At 39.0% G+C, this 18,122-nt stretch overlaps 1 protein-coding gene across 2 annotated transcripts in view; it reads right to left on the bottom strand.

Annotated features, from left to right (window-relative positions):
* The window catches only part of LOC133537131 (neprilysin-like), a 168,263-nt gene that overhangs the window by 42,558 nt on the left and 107,583 nt on the right, over window positions 1-18,122 (bottom strand). For both annotated transcript variants that reach the window (XM_061878015.1, XM_061878016.1), the window contains exons 7-14: window positions 17,469-17,564; window positions 17,255-17,373; window positions 17,074-17,142; window positions 9,598-9,732; window positions 9,085-9,186; window positions 7,390-7,526; window positions 7,193-7,286; window positions 2,914-3,042 (exon numbers count right to left, since the gene is read on the bottom strand). In XM_061878015.1, the coding sequence (XP_061733999.1) occupies window positions 2,914-3,042; window positions 7,193-7,286; window positions 7,390-7,526; window positions 9,085-9,186; window positions 9,598-9,732; window positions 17,074-17,142; window positions 17,255-17,373; window positions 17,469-17,564 (881 nt within the window). The remainder of the gene's footprint in view (window positions 1-2,913; window positions 3,043-7,192; window positions 7,287-7,389; window positions 7,527-9,084; window positions 9,187-9,597; window positions 9,733-17,073; window positions 17,143-17,254; window positions 17,374-17,468; window positions 17,565-18,122) is intronic.

Here is an 18,122-nt window from a genome sequence, read left to right as displayed (position 1 = left end):
GCTTTTTTAAAAATGTTAAAAGATGGGGTGGGGGGATTATATATTTGTTGTATTAATAATATTTATGTAGGAGGACAAATATAACCCAAACCTTCCTAATTGTTAGAAAGCCCACTGTTTGTTTTTATGCTTCACTGATCAGAGTATTTGGCCAGCGCCGTTTTGTCCTAATTTTGGCGGTCCTTGAACTCGTCATAGTTTTTTATTTTTCTTTATTTAAATTTTTTTTTTATTGAATCAACATAAAAAACACAAGATAGACTTACAATTAATGCACCAACTGAAAAACCCTCCCTCCCACATTTACAATCATTCACGCAAAAGGGTTGTTTCCTTCTGTTATTAATATTCTGGTTTCTACAATATATATCAATGCATTCTGCGAAGGGATACAGTCCGTGAAGCACACTAATAGTACAAACCTTCAACAGTTAATTTGACTCATTTTCATTAATTACAAGTTTCTGTGTGGAGGGGGCGTGGTCCACTTGTCTCCTGACACATTTGTAGTTATATAATAATCATTATTTTAAGAAGAATAAGCAAAATAAAAAGTCTGTTCAAACACTTTGGGCGTTTGGCATTGGTCTATTGGTCCAAAAAGGAACCCCGCTACGAAGAGCATTACACAATGTAACTGTTCTCATTTTATTTTGGTTTCTTTTTTTATTCAACAAAATGTATTTAAACAAAATTAAAGGACGTTATCTTCACCAAACCAGGTTGTCAATGAAATTTTGATTGTTTAAAGAGTTCTTAAAACCAGGTCCAGGTCGGGCTCAGCAACACACACCTTGATTTATGTATACTCAAAATTAGGGAACAGAACCACAGATTGCATATAATCTATAAAGAAAATTACATTTTCAAAATAAGCATTTGAGGACGTCCCATCTTTTTTTATGTTTTTTGTTTCATTATCGGTTTCAATCATATAACTTTCTAAAGTGAAAAAATACTGAATAAGTGTTTTAAAGAAAGTAATACTAAGTGAATATCTGATTTTGGCCTTAAAAATAAACCCTGTACCAAGGTACTATAACTAAATTGGCTAAATCATGACTGTCAATGAACTCTCCTAAAATAACAGAAACCACATCAAGCTTCATAAACAAACCAATCCTTAAACACATTTTTTCAACGTCCACCCAAAAGGAAGACACAATGTGACAATACCAAAACAAATGCAGAGTGGATTCAGAATCCTGACAACTAAATTGGCAATCTGACTCTGTCATATTCCATTGTTTTAGCATTTTTCCCGGGGTAAGAAGTTGTTAATAATTTTTATTTAAAAATAATAATTTTGCACATTGGGAGTAGTTTTGTAGATTAATTTGAATATTGCATCCCATGGCAAAGGGCAGTCAAAAAAGTCCTCCCATTTTCCATGTTATATGGGGAAGCCTTCAGAGATTTCTTTATTAAATCAAATTATATATTTTTCTATTTATTTTTTTTTTTTTGCCCATTAGAATTCCTTATTGGAGGTTTACAAACTAATATTTTGTAGTTCCATAATTATGTTTCCAAGTTTACCCAATTGTGCCAGTTAGTTGATTAAATGAAAAGCTTGAACAAGCATCACCATACATCGTTCTAAATTCATCATAATCTTACCATTCTCATTGATGATGTCATTGACAAACATGATTTCTCTTTCAAACATATTTTTCCAAAAGAAAGGCTCATCGTAGTTTTTTTACATGTACAACTTTCTCCGTTGCTGCCTCAGAAAGACGTGATTTGTGCCACCCCTTCTTTGTTTCATTTAGTCCACCAAACGTTTTATGCTGTGCGTGAATGCACAAAGGTGAGCTTTGTTGAGGTTGTTGACTTGGGTGGAGTGCTAATAATCCATGCTAACATGCTATTTAGGCTGGCTGCGTGTACATATTGCATCATTATGCCTCGTTTGTAGGTATATTTGAGTTCATTTAATTTCCTTTACTTATGTCCTCTGTGTATTTAATGTATATTTGCATGTCTCATGACACATTATGTGTATGTAATATCGGCTGCATTTGTGATTGTGTGCCATGTTGTTCTAGACCACAGCAAACATTACAATGTTGTTCCAGACCACAGCAAACTTTACTGAGCTTGCAAAGATTGCAATAAATCCATTAGAACAAGACAGCCTGTATTTTTCTTAAAATTGGGCACACACATCTATACCTTTTGGCAGATTTAAGCCAGGAATTTCCAGGAGTTATCTAACCCTCTGAGACACTAACTTAATGTGTTGCCTTCATTATAAAACTTACATAAGGCTTTTGACTTTTTGCGGCTCCAGACAGATTTTCTTTTTGTATTTTTGGTCTAATAAGGCTCTTTAAACATGTTGGGTTGCAGACCCCTGCTCTATTTGGATTTGATTGTTGATAAAGTACACTTCTTCTGTGCAATAGACAGAGTTGCTGTGAGCCTCAACTAGTGTGCTGTCTTAAGAAGGATAAATCCATCCATCCATCCATTTCTACCGCTTTTGGGTGGCTGGGGTGCTGGAGCCTATCTCGTCTACAATCCGGCGAAAGGCAGTGTACACCCTGGACAAGTCGCCACCTCATCGCAGGGCCAACACCGATAGACAAACAACATTCACAGTCCCATTCACACACTAGGTAGGGCCAATTTAGTGTTGCCAATCAACCTATCCCCAGGTGCATGTCTTTGGTGGTGGGAGGAAGCCGGAGTACCTGTAGGGAACCCATGCAGTCACGGGGAGAACATGCAAACTCCACACAGAAAGATCCTGAGCCTGGGATTGAACTCGAGACTACTCAGGACCTTCATATTGTGAGGCTCATGCACTAACCCCTGTTCCACCGTGCTGCTCAGGATAAATAAAAATTGTAAAACGTTTTTAGGCCCAAGTCCTCAGTGCACTATATTTGGTCTTGTTGTACCAACCAGTTTTTTGCTGTTTTTGGAGAAGGCCTCTTGCACATACAGTCGCCCCACTGCATTATCCATGTTACTATTGACATAAACCGTACAAAATCTCCACGCCACCGCCTCTGATGTCACGCCATACAGAACCTGTAGGGGAAACAAAATAGTCCCAATCACTCAGCGCATCAACATGTTTTTGTCCACCTCCATTTATAGTTATATAATAATAATCATTATTTTAATAACCCTGCGGTCAAAGCCAACCCTGTTATGAATGCAGATGATTATATATGTAAATCTTATAGGTCAGTAACTCTAGGAAACAGGAGTACAATAGCAGTTTGTTTCCATCCCTCAAGTTCCACTAATATAGGACGTCAAAGCAACTTTTAGGTTGCATTTACCATGAATTGATTAACGTGGACCCCGACTTGAACAAGTTGAAAAACTTATTCGGGTGTTACCATTTAGTGGTCAATTGTACGGAATATTTACTGAACTGTGCAATCTACTAATAAAAATTTCAATCAATCACTGTGGCAACATTTAAGCTACCTTTTTAAAGGTATTAATTTAAAGCTCCTAAAGTGTGTATACCATATTTTCTGGACCATAGGGCGCACCGTATTATAAGGCACATTGCCGATGAATGGTCAGCATCTCCTCATCTGGAAACAACACTGGAAATGTGTCGCGTGAAATAAAGTCCGACCTGAACTCTCTAATAACTAAAGTTCCTTGGGTCAATAATGTCAACTCACTATACCCGTATGTTTTAGCGCTTTCATGGCGAGTTTACTGACAGACATACAAGTAAGAACTTTACACTACATTATATTAGAAATGGCAACAGTGGAGTATGAAATTCCCATAAGAAGGTAGAGAAAAAGAAGAAGCTCACAGACTACAAAGGTGGACACACACAATTTTTTAGGACTTATGCAGATCTCAAATACACATGAGCGAGTACCAGAAGGTAAGAAAACTTGCTTTTGCATAATATTGCGAAACCAAACACCAGACAATATGTCTTACTTTATACAAACACCATACTACTCGAATGTAAAAGCACATCAAGCGGTGCGGCTTCATAGTTTACCAAAGTTGTACTAAAACATTTTGACAGATTTTTGAGTGTCGTGTGTAATGTTTTTTTTATTTTCAATGGAACATTTAAAGTTTTGGTGGTGTTTACTTGAGTCATATTGCAGTCTACACATCTCTTATGTGTGACTACCATATTACTGGTCACACTTATCATTCCACCATGTGCCAAATAAAATAACTTGAGGTTGACATTTGAGATTGGTAAGCTCAACCAAACTTAGGTACACTAGGTGCACTGAAAAAATGATTTTAAGTGTGCCTTATAGTCTGGAAAATATGGTGTATACGGTATATATTTTTTTAATCTGGTCTGGAGAAACTTTCTTGACGAGAGTCAAAAAGACCTTAAAGGACTGTACTGGGATTGTCTTCTCCTTTTGAAGAGCATGTGTAAACATCATTTCCACTCCATTACACATTCAATTGACAACAACTTTGGCCATCTTTGAACACACCATTTTTTTGATTGACTCATGTTTCGAATCCTGGCTGCTGGGGAATTTAGCGTACCTCGGCTGTCAACTCTGACTGACCTATTGGAGAAGAGGATGCTTCATTTGTTTTACAACCTGCATTCCTCAAAGAAAAAAACACAAACAAAACACTATACTATATTTGGTAACACACAGCACAACGTGGTTAGTTAGCATTGACTCCTTTCTGCAAGACTGGTAAGGGACTGAGTCCAAGACAACAAATCTGTACCTCAAAATCCCAAAACATCAATTGAAGACCACAACACTGTACGTTTCTTAACCATAGGGCCCATGTTTTTAATCGCAAAAATTATGACTAAAGTGGCGAAGCTGTACTATCAGTTGCAATTTAATTTAATTAACAGTTCAGTTATGAAACATATTCATTATTAATTTAGTTTTTTAATTTTAACACAGAATAATTATAAGTAAAATATTTTTTCGGCAGTTATTGAAGAGTCCCCTATTATATACTGTAGTATATTTGATTACTATTGATCTTTCCATAAAAAAAAAAAGTTAGATTTTGTATTATGTGACAAGATTATAAACTGTAAGTAGGTTAGATATAATTAAAAATTAAAGTACGTAAGTGTGGTGTGATTATCCTTTCATCACACAGCACCCTCACCCCCTGGGAGGTGAGGAAAGCAGTTAGCAGCAGCGGTGGCTGTGCCAGAGAATCACTTGTTACTAAGTCCCAATACCAATATTTTGGTACCGGTACCAGAAATGTGTTTCGATACTTTTCTAAGTAAAGGGGACCCAACAAATTGCATTATTGGCTTTATTTTAACAAACAATATTACGGTACATTAAACATATGTTTCTTATTGCAAGTTTGTCCTTAAATAAAATAGTGAACATACTAGACCAGTGATGTACTCCCTGTGAATTTTTTTTAATTCAAGTACCCCCTAATCAGAACAAAGCATTTGATTGAAAAAAAGAGATGAAGTAAAATACAGCACTATGTCGTCAGTTTCTGATTTATTAAATTGTATAACAGAGCAAGATATTGCTCATTTGTAGTGGTCTTTCTTGAACTATTTGGGAAAAAAAGATATAAAAATAACTAAAAACTTGTTGAAAAATAAACGAGTGATTTAATTATAAATACATATTTCTACACATAGAAGTAATCATCAATTTAATGTGCCCTCTTTGGGGATTGTAATTTACATCCATCTGGATTCATGAACTTAATTCTAAAAAATGTTTCACCAAAAAATAAATCTTTAACATCAATATTTAAGGAACATGTCCACAAAAAATGCAGCTGTCAACACTGAATATTGCATTGTTGCATTTCTTTCCACAGTTTATGAACTTACATTCATATTTTGTTGAAGTGTTATTCAATTAATATATTTATAAAGGATTTTTAAATTGTTGATTTTTTTAGAATATATAAAAAAAAATCTCACGTACCCCTTGGAATACCTTCATGTACCCCCAGGGGGTACATGAAGGTATCTCAAATGGGGGTACGCCTACCCCCATTTGAGAACCACTGTACTAGACAACTTGTCTCTTAGTACTAAGTAAGCAAACAAAGGCTCCTAATTTAGCTGCTGACATATACAGTAACATATTGTGTTATATCTCATTCCATTATTTTGTCAACATTATTAAGGACAAGCGGTAGAAAATACATTATTAATTTTCTTGTTCATTTACTGTTAATATCTGCTTACTTTCTCTTTTACCATGTTCTATCTACATTTCTGTTAAAATGTAATAATCACTTACTCTTCTGTTTGGTACCCGGTACCATAAATGTGTTTCGATACTTTTTTAAATAAAGGGGATGATACCACAAATGTAGGTATCAATCCGATTCCAAGTAGTTACAAGATCATACTGTACATTGGTCATAATATAAGTTCTCATGTGTCCAGGGACATATTTCCTGTTTTTTTAAACATAATATACATTTTTTAAAAACGAAAAAAGCTTTTGTGATACTAAAAAATATCGATGTAATCATAGTAGTACGCTCCTGTACTTGGTATCAAGATCCACCAATGGAGTTTGTTTACATTGTGACACCGATGATGTGTAGTAAAGCATGTTTAGCTCTTCCTTGTCCTGCAGTAAAGATACTTGAAAGAAACGTATTTTATTTGTCGCCTTGAAGGCCAGGATTAGTGATTTAGAAGTATCAACAACACTTCCGGCTGCGGATGGACTTTGGCTGACAGCTAGCTAGCAATGTCTTAAAGCACCTCTTCCTGAGGGCGTTTCAGTGTTATAACTTCACCTTTATCGTTAGTTTTTAAGCCAAAATGCGTCCATTCTCCCTTTTCTGTCTACACACTGAGTCTGCTTGTTAGTACTCCGTGATTGTGCGCTGCCGAACATGCTCCTCTGGTCTTAAAACCAGCAATGTAATGACGTGACGACGGGGGGTCAAGAGGGTGGTAGACCGGTAACTTTTAGAGGCGGTATAGTACAGAATGTGATTAATTAGTATCACGATACTATACCAATAACGGCATACCATACAACCCTACCATATACGATTTCAAATAAAAAATACGAATTTTAGTTCAGTGCTTATATTTTGAGACAAAAAGTTTAAACTTTCAAAACGGTCAAAAAGGTTAAGAGCAAATTCTGTACAAGACCAGTATCGTTGAAAACAAATGGATGGATCACAGCAGAGGACTTGGACATACTGGAGTGATAGATTTAATATCTTCGTGTCTTACCTTTCTGAATACCTTTTCAGTATCTCTGTATGCTGTACTGAGGCGCATAACCATGTTCATAGCAACACGCCACACCAGGTAGTTCTGCAAATCCCTGTGAACAAAAGAAGAGCATTCAATGCAAAGTTACGAATAATCTGTAGTTTGCAATTACAAACAAACATGCCTTTTTAATTGTTCACTTTTGTAATACAAACCTTTTTGTGTATTTGGCCAAGATTAGTTTAAGGCCTCTGTAATACTCGGGGCAGAAGTTTATGACCTTTTCTGTGTCAGTCACAGTGACGTTGACTGTATTCATTATTTTAGCCACGAAATAAGACCAGTTGAACACCTTCGGGGCAAAGACAGCACAGATAATACTACATTAGCAGGAGGATAGAAAGGTATTAATCCAAGACAATTAATAAAAAATTAGGGTTGCCTAAAATATACATACAGTATACAGTCGTGGTCAAAAGTTTACATAAAGACAAATAAAGATAGAATACTATTAACTGCAACATACAAGGGTAAACAAAACCCCCAAAACATTATTATTGGTATATTTTCAGAATGTGCTTGTTCTATTTTCAAACTAAGAAAACAATCTGATGTTGTCTTTATTTTTAAGTTATCATGCTGTGATTTTACCAGTCCGGCCCACTTGAGAGTAGATTTTTCTCCATGTGCCCCCCGATCTAAAATTAGTTTGACACCTCTGCCCTAAACTAATATAAAGTAGCTAAATAACAGAAGAATAAGTTCTTACTACATTTTGCCAGAAGTGTAGATATAACTATATTTCAACAACATAGAAACAAGTAGCTTAACCATAATTTTGACAAATCAATTCAACCGGAAATGACACACTATATTACCTCTTACGTCAGCAGCCAAATTAGGAGCCTTTGTAATCATTTTTGAAATGTAATAATATTAATAAATGTAATATAATTTACATACCATATATATATATATATATATATATATATATATATATATATATATATATATATATATATATATATATATATATATATATATATATATATATATATATATATATATATATATATATAAATACATACACACAGTTGTGGTCAAACGTTTACATACATTTGTAAAGAACATGTCATGGCTGTCTGGAGTTTCCAATAATTTCTACAACTCTTATTTTTTTGTGATAGAGTGATTGGAGCACATACTTGTTGGTCACAAAAAACATTCATGAAGTTTGGTTCTTTTATGAGTTTACTTAAAATGTGACCAAATCTTTTGGGTCAAAAGTATAATATCTGGTTACATGTCCCTTGGCAAGTTTCACTGCAATAAGGCGCTTTTGGTAGCCATTCACAAGCTTCTGGTTGAATTTTTGACCACTCCTCTTGACAAACTTGGTGCAGATCAGCTACATTTGTTGGTTTTCTGACCTGGACTTGTTTCTTCAGCATTGTCCACACATTTAAGTCAGGACTTTGCGAAGGACATTCTAATACCTTAATCCTAGCCTGATTTAGCCATTCCTTTACCACTTGTGATGTGTGTTTAGGGTCATTGTCCTGTTGGAACACCCAACTCCGCCCAAGACCCAACCTACAAGCTAATGATTTTAGGTTGTCCTGAATAATTTGGAAGTAATCCGCCCTTTTCATTGTCCCATTTACTCTCTGTAAAGCACCAGTTCAGTTGGTAGCAAAACAGGCCCAGAGCATATTACTACTACCACCACCATGCTTGACGGTCGGAATAGTGTTCCTGGGATTAAAGGCCTCACATTTTCTCCTCCAAACATATTGCTGGGTATTGTGGCCAAATAGCAAAATAACAAGTATGTACTCCAATCACTCTATAACAAAACACCATATCGCCCATCCCTAATTATTATTTTTTTCTATAATAATGGTGTTTACCTGTGATTCAACCTCAAGGGTGAAATTGGTATTCATATCTCCAAGTTCCATCTTGTGGTAACGCAACTTTGGATCGCTGCGATACTCTATGGACTCAATAGCCTTAAAGAAACATTTTAAAAAGGTTAAAAATAGTTCTTTGGTTTATCCCATGAGCAAAATTCCTGTGAAAGTCCAGCAACAATAAACATCTCTGGAGTCCTTAAGGTGTGTAGATGTCAGAGCTGAAGGCTTTGTGAATGCCAGTGGTGTAATAGCGAGCTGTGGGAGTATAGATCAGCACACACTGACTCGCGTGAAAAATTTGTTGACATTTGGCTAAAATCAATTGTGCAAGGATCAGACGATCAGACAGGTCAACAGCTTGCTGTGCACAAAGAGCATCTTTAAGTAGCTAACAAACAAGATCACTGTAGTGTGAAAGTGTGGGATGAGGTAAGCGTTTCTGCTAGAAACCAACTGTTCCCAGACTGGAGTTGCTATCGGCATGTGTGAGTGACGAGCGGCGCTTACATTGGCAATGTCTCGTTCCAGGTCGGTTACTCGCGTCATTTCCTCTTTGACCAGCGTCTCGTTGAAGGACAGACCCCGGTCAGTGCGGATCAGCTTTACCAGGTCAAACATGAACTGCTCATAGGCCTGACATGCCTGTGAAGTAATCAAGTCACATTCAGGATATTGGTAACTTTGCATTAAGTGAGAGTGAAAAAGACCGCCGACTGATTCATGTTCAAGCAGATTGAAACCAAAGTTACACACTGACAAACATGCTGCTGATGTCAGGCTAAATGTGATCAATGGCTTCTATCAAAAGATAAATGTAAAAGCCCAAGTTCAAGTAATGTTTTTGCCTTTTGGTTTGAGACCTTTTGGGACTGTGCGACAAGGGGGTGGCACTTTCGTGATTTCTGTGGTGCTTTTTTGTGGGCTTCTTGATCTGCCTCCTGTGAGCCTTTTGGCCATGGAGACCAGCTGCTGGGTCTCTGCCACACCAGAGTCTGTTTGGAGAGACTGGAGGAGATGCGAATGAAGAGACAGGGCTGCGAAGCTGGTGCTATGCGCTGGGACAGACAAGCTTTACAGAGTCTTGGCTGAATGAGCAGGCATCGTACACCTCGGTCTCCTTAGACGCATTCTCGCTCATCCATGCAGACTGGGCACTGGCCGAGAGTAGGTGGGTGGCCGAGGGTGGAGTCAGCTCTCTTGGTTGCTTTGTTGGGTCTGCTTCTGTCTCTGGCCATGCTCCCCTCACACCAACAGTGTATATGTTTTTTTGTTGTTGTTGTTTTACTTTTGTAGCTTTTAACATCATCCCTGCTCTTTTAATGTCTTTAATGTCCTTTGTGTTATTTGATGTTTCCCTCTTCCACACATTTTTGTTTGTATGGCTATAAATTGTTTTTTTTCCTTGGCCTCAGTCTGGACCCCCTCTCCCAGGGGCCCAGGCTTAGACTGATGCCCCCCACCCCCAGCATTGACCTGTTTCTCACCTTTTTTGTTAGAGGTGCCGGAAGTTGACAAACCTGTCAGCGATCCTGTTCTGTCTCCCTATAATGTGTGTCTGCTCTTGAATGGGATTGTGCTGAAAATCTTAATTTCCCCCGGAGATTATTAAAGTATTTCTGATTCTGATTGTGATTCAGAGCAAAGTGTATCAGCGCCAATCATATACATGTAGTCTGTTTTGAAATGTAACCAAAACGACAGATTTTACACGTTGATGTCCTTCCATAACCACTTCAGTGTATGTGTGGATAGGTACAACTCAGTTTGAACATCAAGTATGTTGTCCTTGTAGCATATTCAACTGAATATGGGTTGAACATGATTTGCAAATCATTGTATTTCGTTTATATTTACATCCAACACAATTCCCCTACTCATATGGAAACAGTGTTTGTTTTTTGTATTTTTATGGCTTTCAACGATTTTGGTTGCCGACCTCTTGTTTTAGAGCCATCGCCATTCATTAATTTTCTTTACCATTTCTCCTCATTACAGCCAGGACAGCTCATGGCATTAACACATAAGGCCTGATCTACTAAATATTTCCGTGTATTAAAACACATGTAATCTTGACAGCACACCAAAGCTGATTTACTAATCTCGTGCACATAGGATTACGTCTCTTAAGTGAGGAAAAAAGCCAGAACAATTCCTTTAGCGTGATTGTCTGCTCGTAATTGAAGAGTAGGGCTGCACAATTTTAAGAAAACTAATTGCAATTTTTCTCTACGAAATTGCAATGGTGATTCGTTTCGCCTTTCATATTTTACACATAAAAATGCATAAAACTGCGAAAAAATGAGTTAAGGATGACATGTTACTTTTACACTGTAAATAAACATTATTGTGTCAAGGTGCCACACATGAGGACAATATGCATTTATTTACATTCAAAAATATTTGGCTTTGTTTTGGAGGTATACTGATTGATTGATTGAGAAGTTTATTGACATCTTAAATAATTGAATCCATGTAATGCTGTAAAAAGGCAAATGCATGGCACAAAAAGCCAAAAGGCTTGTTTCCATTGTGGTCCATTAAATATCCATCGCATTTGATACAGTCACTTCTAAACAACTTTGCCAACTTCAAAGGTATGCACAGCTTCCTCTTGTTGTTTTGTGCTGCATATTTCACTACGTCAAGCTTGTAATCTGCAGTACATGATTTCCTTTTCGGTGCCATTTTTGTCCAGCCCTTCTCAGTTACCGCCAACGTTGGAATGTTCCATTTTAATAGCTACGGCAGTAGCATATAGCAGTTAGCATCCCACGACATAATGCACTTCTGCCATGACCCTCCCCCACCAAATTCTTATTGGTTGACATGTGTGTGATGATTGCTGATGTGTGTGACGAATGCTGACATTTTCTTTGTCTCTTCCGCGAATGATATAAATAATACTATTTAATATTTTACGGTAATGTGTTAATAATTTCACACAAGTCGCTCCAAAGTATATGTCGCACCCACGGCCAAACTATGAAAAAAACTGCGACTTATAATCCGAAAAATACGGTATATACAAAAAATGGGGCTTGGGGTATATACACTATGTACATGACAATATGTACACGATTCAGATCTTTTGACTACATCATGCTTTTAAACTGAGTAAATACTTGATAAAGACTACATTGTTTATAATCTAATGTAATCATAATATATGATAATAATGCAACAAACCATTTAAAATTACCGTATATAAACTTTAATTCCTCATTACTGTAGAACTGTTTACCATTGTACTCTAATTGGAAGGGAAATAACTATTATCCTAAATAAACAAACAAAATGGACTCTTATTTGTGTCAACAACGATTTAAACAGATATAAATCTTACAGTGCATTTTTTTCCCAGTTGGAAAAATGAGGTCAGACTTTGTATTTTTGTTTGTTGCCATTACGTGATCACGGCATTTCCACTTGTTCATCTGTGTTGATAGGTTCATATCATCCTTATGATTTTAAGGTGAAATATTTTGTGATGACATTTTGGCTTTGTCATCAGTTTTTGCCGCCTAATAATTGTTACAAAACCCAAAACCAGTGAGGTTGGTACGTTATGTAAATCGTAAATAAAAACAGAATGCGTCCATCCATCCATTTGCTACCGCTTGTCCCTTTTGGGGTCACGGGGAGTGCTGGATAATGATTTGCTAATCCTTTTCAACCTATATTCATTTGAATACTGCAAATACAAGATATTAAACAAATTTGTTTTTTTTTTTTGCAACTATTAACCTATTTGGAATTCCAAGCCTGCAACATGTTTCACAAAAGCTGGCACAAGTGGCAAAAAAGACTGAGAAAGTTGAGGAATGCTCATCAAACACTTATTTGGAACATTCCACAGGTGAACAGGCTAATTGGGAACTGGTGGGTACCATGATTGGGTATAAAAGCAGCTTCCGTGAAATACTCAGTCATTCACAAACAAGGATGGGGCGAGTGTCACCACTTTGTGAACAAATGCTTGAGAAAATTGCCAAACAGTTTAAGAGTAACATTTCCCAACAAACTATTGCTAGGAATTTAGGGATTTCATCATCCACAGTCTGTAATATTCAGGGAATCTGGAGAAATGGGGCGAGTGTCACCACTTTGTGGACAAATGCTTGAGAAAATTGCCAAACAGTTTAAGAGTAACATTTCCCAACAAACTATTGCTAGGAATTTAGGGATTTCATCATCCACAGTCTGTAATATTCAGGGAATCTGGAGAAATCACTGCACGTAAGTGATGATATTACAGACCTTAGATTCCTCAGGCGGGACTGCATCAAAAAGCGACGTCACTGTGTAAATGATATCACCACATGGGCTCAGGAACACTTCAGAAAACCACTGTCAGTTACTACAGTTCGTCACTACATCTGTAAGTGCAAGTTAAAACTCTACTATCAAAAGCAAAAGTAATTTATCAACAACAACCAGAAACGCCGCCGGTTTTGCTGGGCCCAAACTCATTTAAGATGGACTGATACAGAGTCTAAAAGTGTTCTGTGGTCTGACTAGTCCACATTTCAAATTGTTTTTGGAAACTGTGGACCTTGTGTCTTCCAGAAAAGTACCATCCGGACTGTTTATATAGGTAAAGTTCAAAACCCAGGATCTGCGATGGTATGGGGGTCTATTAGTGCCCAAGGCATGAATCACTTACACATCTGTGAAGGCACCATTCATGCTGAAAGGTACAGACAGGTTTTGGAGCAACATACTGTAAGTTACCATCCAAGTAACGTTATCATGGACGCCCCTGCTTATTTCAGCAAGACGAAGCCAAGCCACATATTACAACAGTGAGGCTTTGTAGAGTGCAGGTACTAGACTTGTCTGCCTGTAGCCCAGACCTGTGTCCCATTGCAAATGTGTGGCGCAATATGTAGATGAGACCCCGGACTGTTGAACAATTTAAGCTGTATATCAATCAAAAATGGGAAATAATTCCACCTGAAAAGCTTCAAAAATAGGTCTCCTCAGTTCCCAAATGGTTACTGAGTGTTGTTAAAAGGAAAGGCCGTTGTGGAAGGTCTCCGACCCGGATCTTCTCCTGCGTCACGGACACACCACACTGCGCAGTGGTTACACTTTCTTTTAATGTTGCCACACTTATACAGCTCACAATGTCTTGGGCTTTTCAGCTCAAACATACAGTTCGCAATGTCTCTGGCTTTTCAGCTCAATTATATAGTTCACAATGTCTTTGGTTTTTCCCTCCTCCGTCTGTCAGTCCCTCCCTCCTGCCGCCAACCACGTAATAAACCCCAACGCTGCTGATAAAGGTTGATTAGATAACTGATTATATAACTTAGATAAATTAGATAAATTAGATAACTCGTTCCAACTGAGGTATCTGCTCACCTGTTTGCTGCTTCATGACCGGCTCCTGAACATGCCCCACCCATAGGGAACGCGTAGGACACGCCCCTCTCCACATGCCTCCACTGCCTGATTTTGGCCGGGCCGACTTTTCCTCCCGGTTTGAATTACGCAGTTGGGTTCCCCGGTTATACGTGTGCCGCTGACGCTCTTGGGCACGGAGCAAATTCTCGCGTGACAAAGGCCCCACCTGGTGGAGTTTTGCTCGCATGTCAAGGACGTACTATATTTCATATTTGCTGGAGTTTGGACCCTCCTCCCAGCCTTCTTTAATGACGTCCAAGACTCTGCGAGGCATCCGGCCGTACAATAACTCAAACGGTGCAAAACCAAGTGAGGCCTGGGGTACCTCCTGCAGCGCAAACATGAGGGGATCCAACCATTTATCCCAATTCTGTTTGTCCTCGTGCATAAACTTACGGATCATTGTTTTCAGCGTTTTAGTCAAACTCTCTACCAGCCCATCCGTTTGTGGACGGTACACACTGGTTTCGGATCGCTTTTATCCCCAATAATCCGGACAGTTCTTTTGTGGTGCGTGACATAAAGGATGTGCCCTGGTTAGTCAGAATCTCTTTCGGGATTCCAACTCGGGAGATGACATGCAACAGTGCTTGCGCAACACTTTTGGCGGAGATACAGCGCAAAGGCACTGCCTCTGGATACCGCGTTGCGTAATCCACCAGGACTAAAACAAAGCGATATCCCTGTGTACTCGGGTGAAATGGTCGGATGAGGTCCATGCCAATTCTCTCAAATGAAACCTCTATGAGCGGCAATGGGCGTAACGGTGCGCGTGGGGTGGCCGCTGGATTCACCAGCTGGCAGTCCAGGCAGGCTGCGCACCACCGGCGCACATCCGCCCGGAGGTCTGGCCAATAGAATCGGACCATGACCCGATTAAGGGTCTTGTCATACCCCAAATGTCCAGCCATCGGGTTAACGTGCGCCGCCTGGAAAATCAATTCCCGGTGGCGTTTTGGCACCAACAACTGCGTGCATTCCTCCCCGGTTTGCGTGTCACTGCTCACTCGGTACAGTCTATCCCTAATCACTGAAAAATCTGGGAATACCCGCGCTTTCCCCAGGCGCACCAGCTGACCGTCAATAAAGTCGACTAGGTCCCAGGCCTCGCGCAAGGTTTCATCACGGGACTGCTCGAGGGGAAAGTCCTCCGTAGGTGGCCATCAAGGAGCCGGGGGGCCCTCCCGCGAAGCCCCCGCCAGTTCCCGCTTGGCACTCATTGGAGCCTGTTGTAAGAACAGCGGGGATACTCCCCTCGCCTACTGTTCGTGAACGCACCCCCACACATCGCATCAATAAGAGGTTAAACCCCGGCCAATTCGTCCCTAAAATTACGGGGTGCGTGAGTTGCGCGCTTACGGCAACTTTGACTCTATGCTTTTGTTTGCCTTTTATAATTTTTACTGGGACAATAGGGTGCACGTCCCCATGAATACACCTAATTTTCACCCGTGTTGCCTGCCTCAAAATCCCGGGCCGAAACAGGTTTTGGTGTATCAGGGACTGCTTACAGCCCGAATCCACCATCGCCGGTATGTACTCCCTTGTACCTTTACTGGGACATAGTACAAGGTCTGGGGATCCTCACCTTCTACCATGCGCTTCACGGTCGATCCCCCTCCCGCTGTCTTTGCTCTGTCCATCAGGATTTTAAGCACCTGCGTTTGTTGGTGGCTCGCTGCTGACACCTGGGCCAGCACTTGCCCAAGTGCCTCAAGGGGGGTTGGTGCCGACATTTTCTCGTGAGTTCTTCCTCATTGGGTGCCACTGTGGAAGGTCTCCGACCCAGAACCTCGCATGCCCCACCCGCAGGGAACGCGTAGGACACGCCCCTCTCCACAGCCGTGTAACACAGTGGTAAAAACTCTCTTGTGCAAACTTTTTTGCTGCCAGTAAATTCTAACGTAATAATTATTTGCAAAAAAATATATGTTTTTCAGTTCGAACATTAAATATGTTGTCTTTACAGTCTATTCAATTGAATATAAGTTGAAAAGGATTTGTAAATCATTGTATTCTGTTTTTATTTACAAATTACACACCATGCCAACTTCACTGGTTTTGGGTTTTGTACACACACGTACTGTGAATCCAATTTGTCACTAAATTAAAAGACAGAGGTGTCAGAATGTATGCTCAGTCAGCTGATTTCAGGCTTCTGACTGGCCGAAATGCAAAAAGTTTTACGGAGGCAGAGACTTTTTCAAAACACTTTGACTGTGTGAACGTAATGCCTGCAGGAAGGAAAATAATTTTAAAAATTGTGACATTCAATACTTGTACAATGAGAATTGCTTTCATCACTACAAGGTTGGGAGGATGACTCTCGGCTATTGAATGGAATGGACATTCTGACTGCCGCCATTCTGGCTCAGATACTACTTCCAAAGATGGCAAATTCATGTTGGTGATTTTCACCCAGAGCAGCTACACGGGAAAATAAAGGCCCAACATTTACTACAGGCTTTATAAAAAAACGGCTCCCGAGTTAGAGGCTCGGGCCAAAATGAGAACATGAAGCTGCTCTTTGACAGCAAATAAAGATATAAATAATTATCGTACAAACTTTATACTCACCTCTTCGTAGGAACCGTTACAAGCATAGTGAGATCTGGTCCAGAGGCCCAAGCTGCTTTGCTGGTCAAACTGCCAAAAACCAAAACACTCACATTTATTTATACACGTCAGAGCTATCAGAGGTCTTATCTTATCTGAAAGTGAGGAAAGAGAATACAGTCGAGAGTTATTGCACACCTACATGAATGATGTGCGACTTTGAGTCCTTGTCGTCGGTAGAGACAAACATGACAACCAAGAGTTCTCGTCTGTATTTCACATTCAACTTAGCAATGACGTCCTCCAGTCTCCATGTTGCACCTGCGAAAAAAAAACACAATTAGAAAATGTCCAAATCTGTGGATAGAATGTGTTTCGCTAAAACAGAATTTAAAAAGTATTTTATTTAATTTTACCATAGTCCGTGTCCCAGTTGTCTACAGCCATGGGCCACTCAAACACATCAGGAAGCATATTGAGCAAAGGCAAACCCCCTCTTTTCTCAATTAAACCTTGGAAAAAAGCAGTGATGCAAATTACATTTGTTTATTTCCGACCACTTAGATAGATAGATAGATAGATAGATAGATAGATAGATAGATAGATAGATAGATAGATAGATAGATAGATAGATAGATAGATAGATAGATAGATAGATAGATAGATAGATAGATAGATAGATAGATGGATGGATAGATAGATAGATAGATAGATAGATGGATAGATAGATGGATGGATAGTACTTTATTGATTCCTTCAGGAGAGTTCCTTCAGGAAAATTAAAATAAATAAAAACTTGCCACATTTAGGGTTACAGGTATCCAGGAGTCTATCCCAGCTTATCGTATTTTTCGGAATATGAGCCGCATGAAAATGCTTTGTCACCCGGTGCACCTAATGTACGGCATGATTCTGGTTGTGCTTACCGACCTTGAAGCAATTTTATTTGGTACATTGTGTAATAAGTGTGACCAGTAGATGGCAGTCATACATAAGAGATATGTGTAGACTGCACTATGATGGCAGTAAACAACACTAAAAACTTTAAATTTTCCATTGAGAATATAGAA

Source organism: Nerophis ophidion, linkage group LG18, assembly GCF_033978795.1.
Source record: "Nerophis ophidion isolate RoL-2023_Sa linkage group LG18, RoL_Noph_v1.0, whole genome shotgun sequence".
In the NCBI taxonomy this organism is placed as follows: Eukaryota; Metazoa; Chordata; class Actinopteri; order Syngnathiformes; family Syngnathidae; genus Nerophis; species Nerophis ophidion.
Note: the sequence above shows the minus strand (reverse complement) of the source record. Positions and strands in the feature narration are given on the sequence as shown.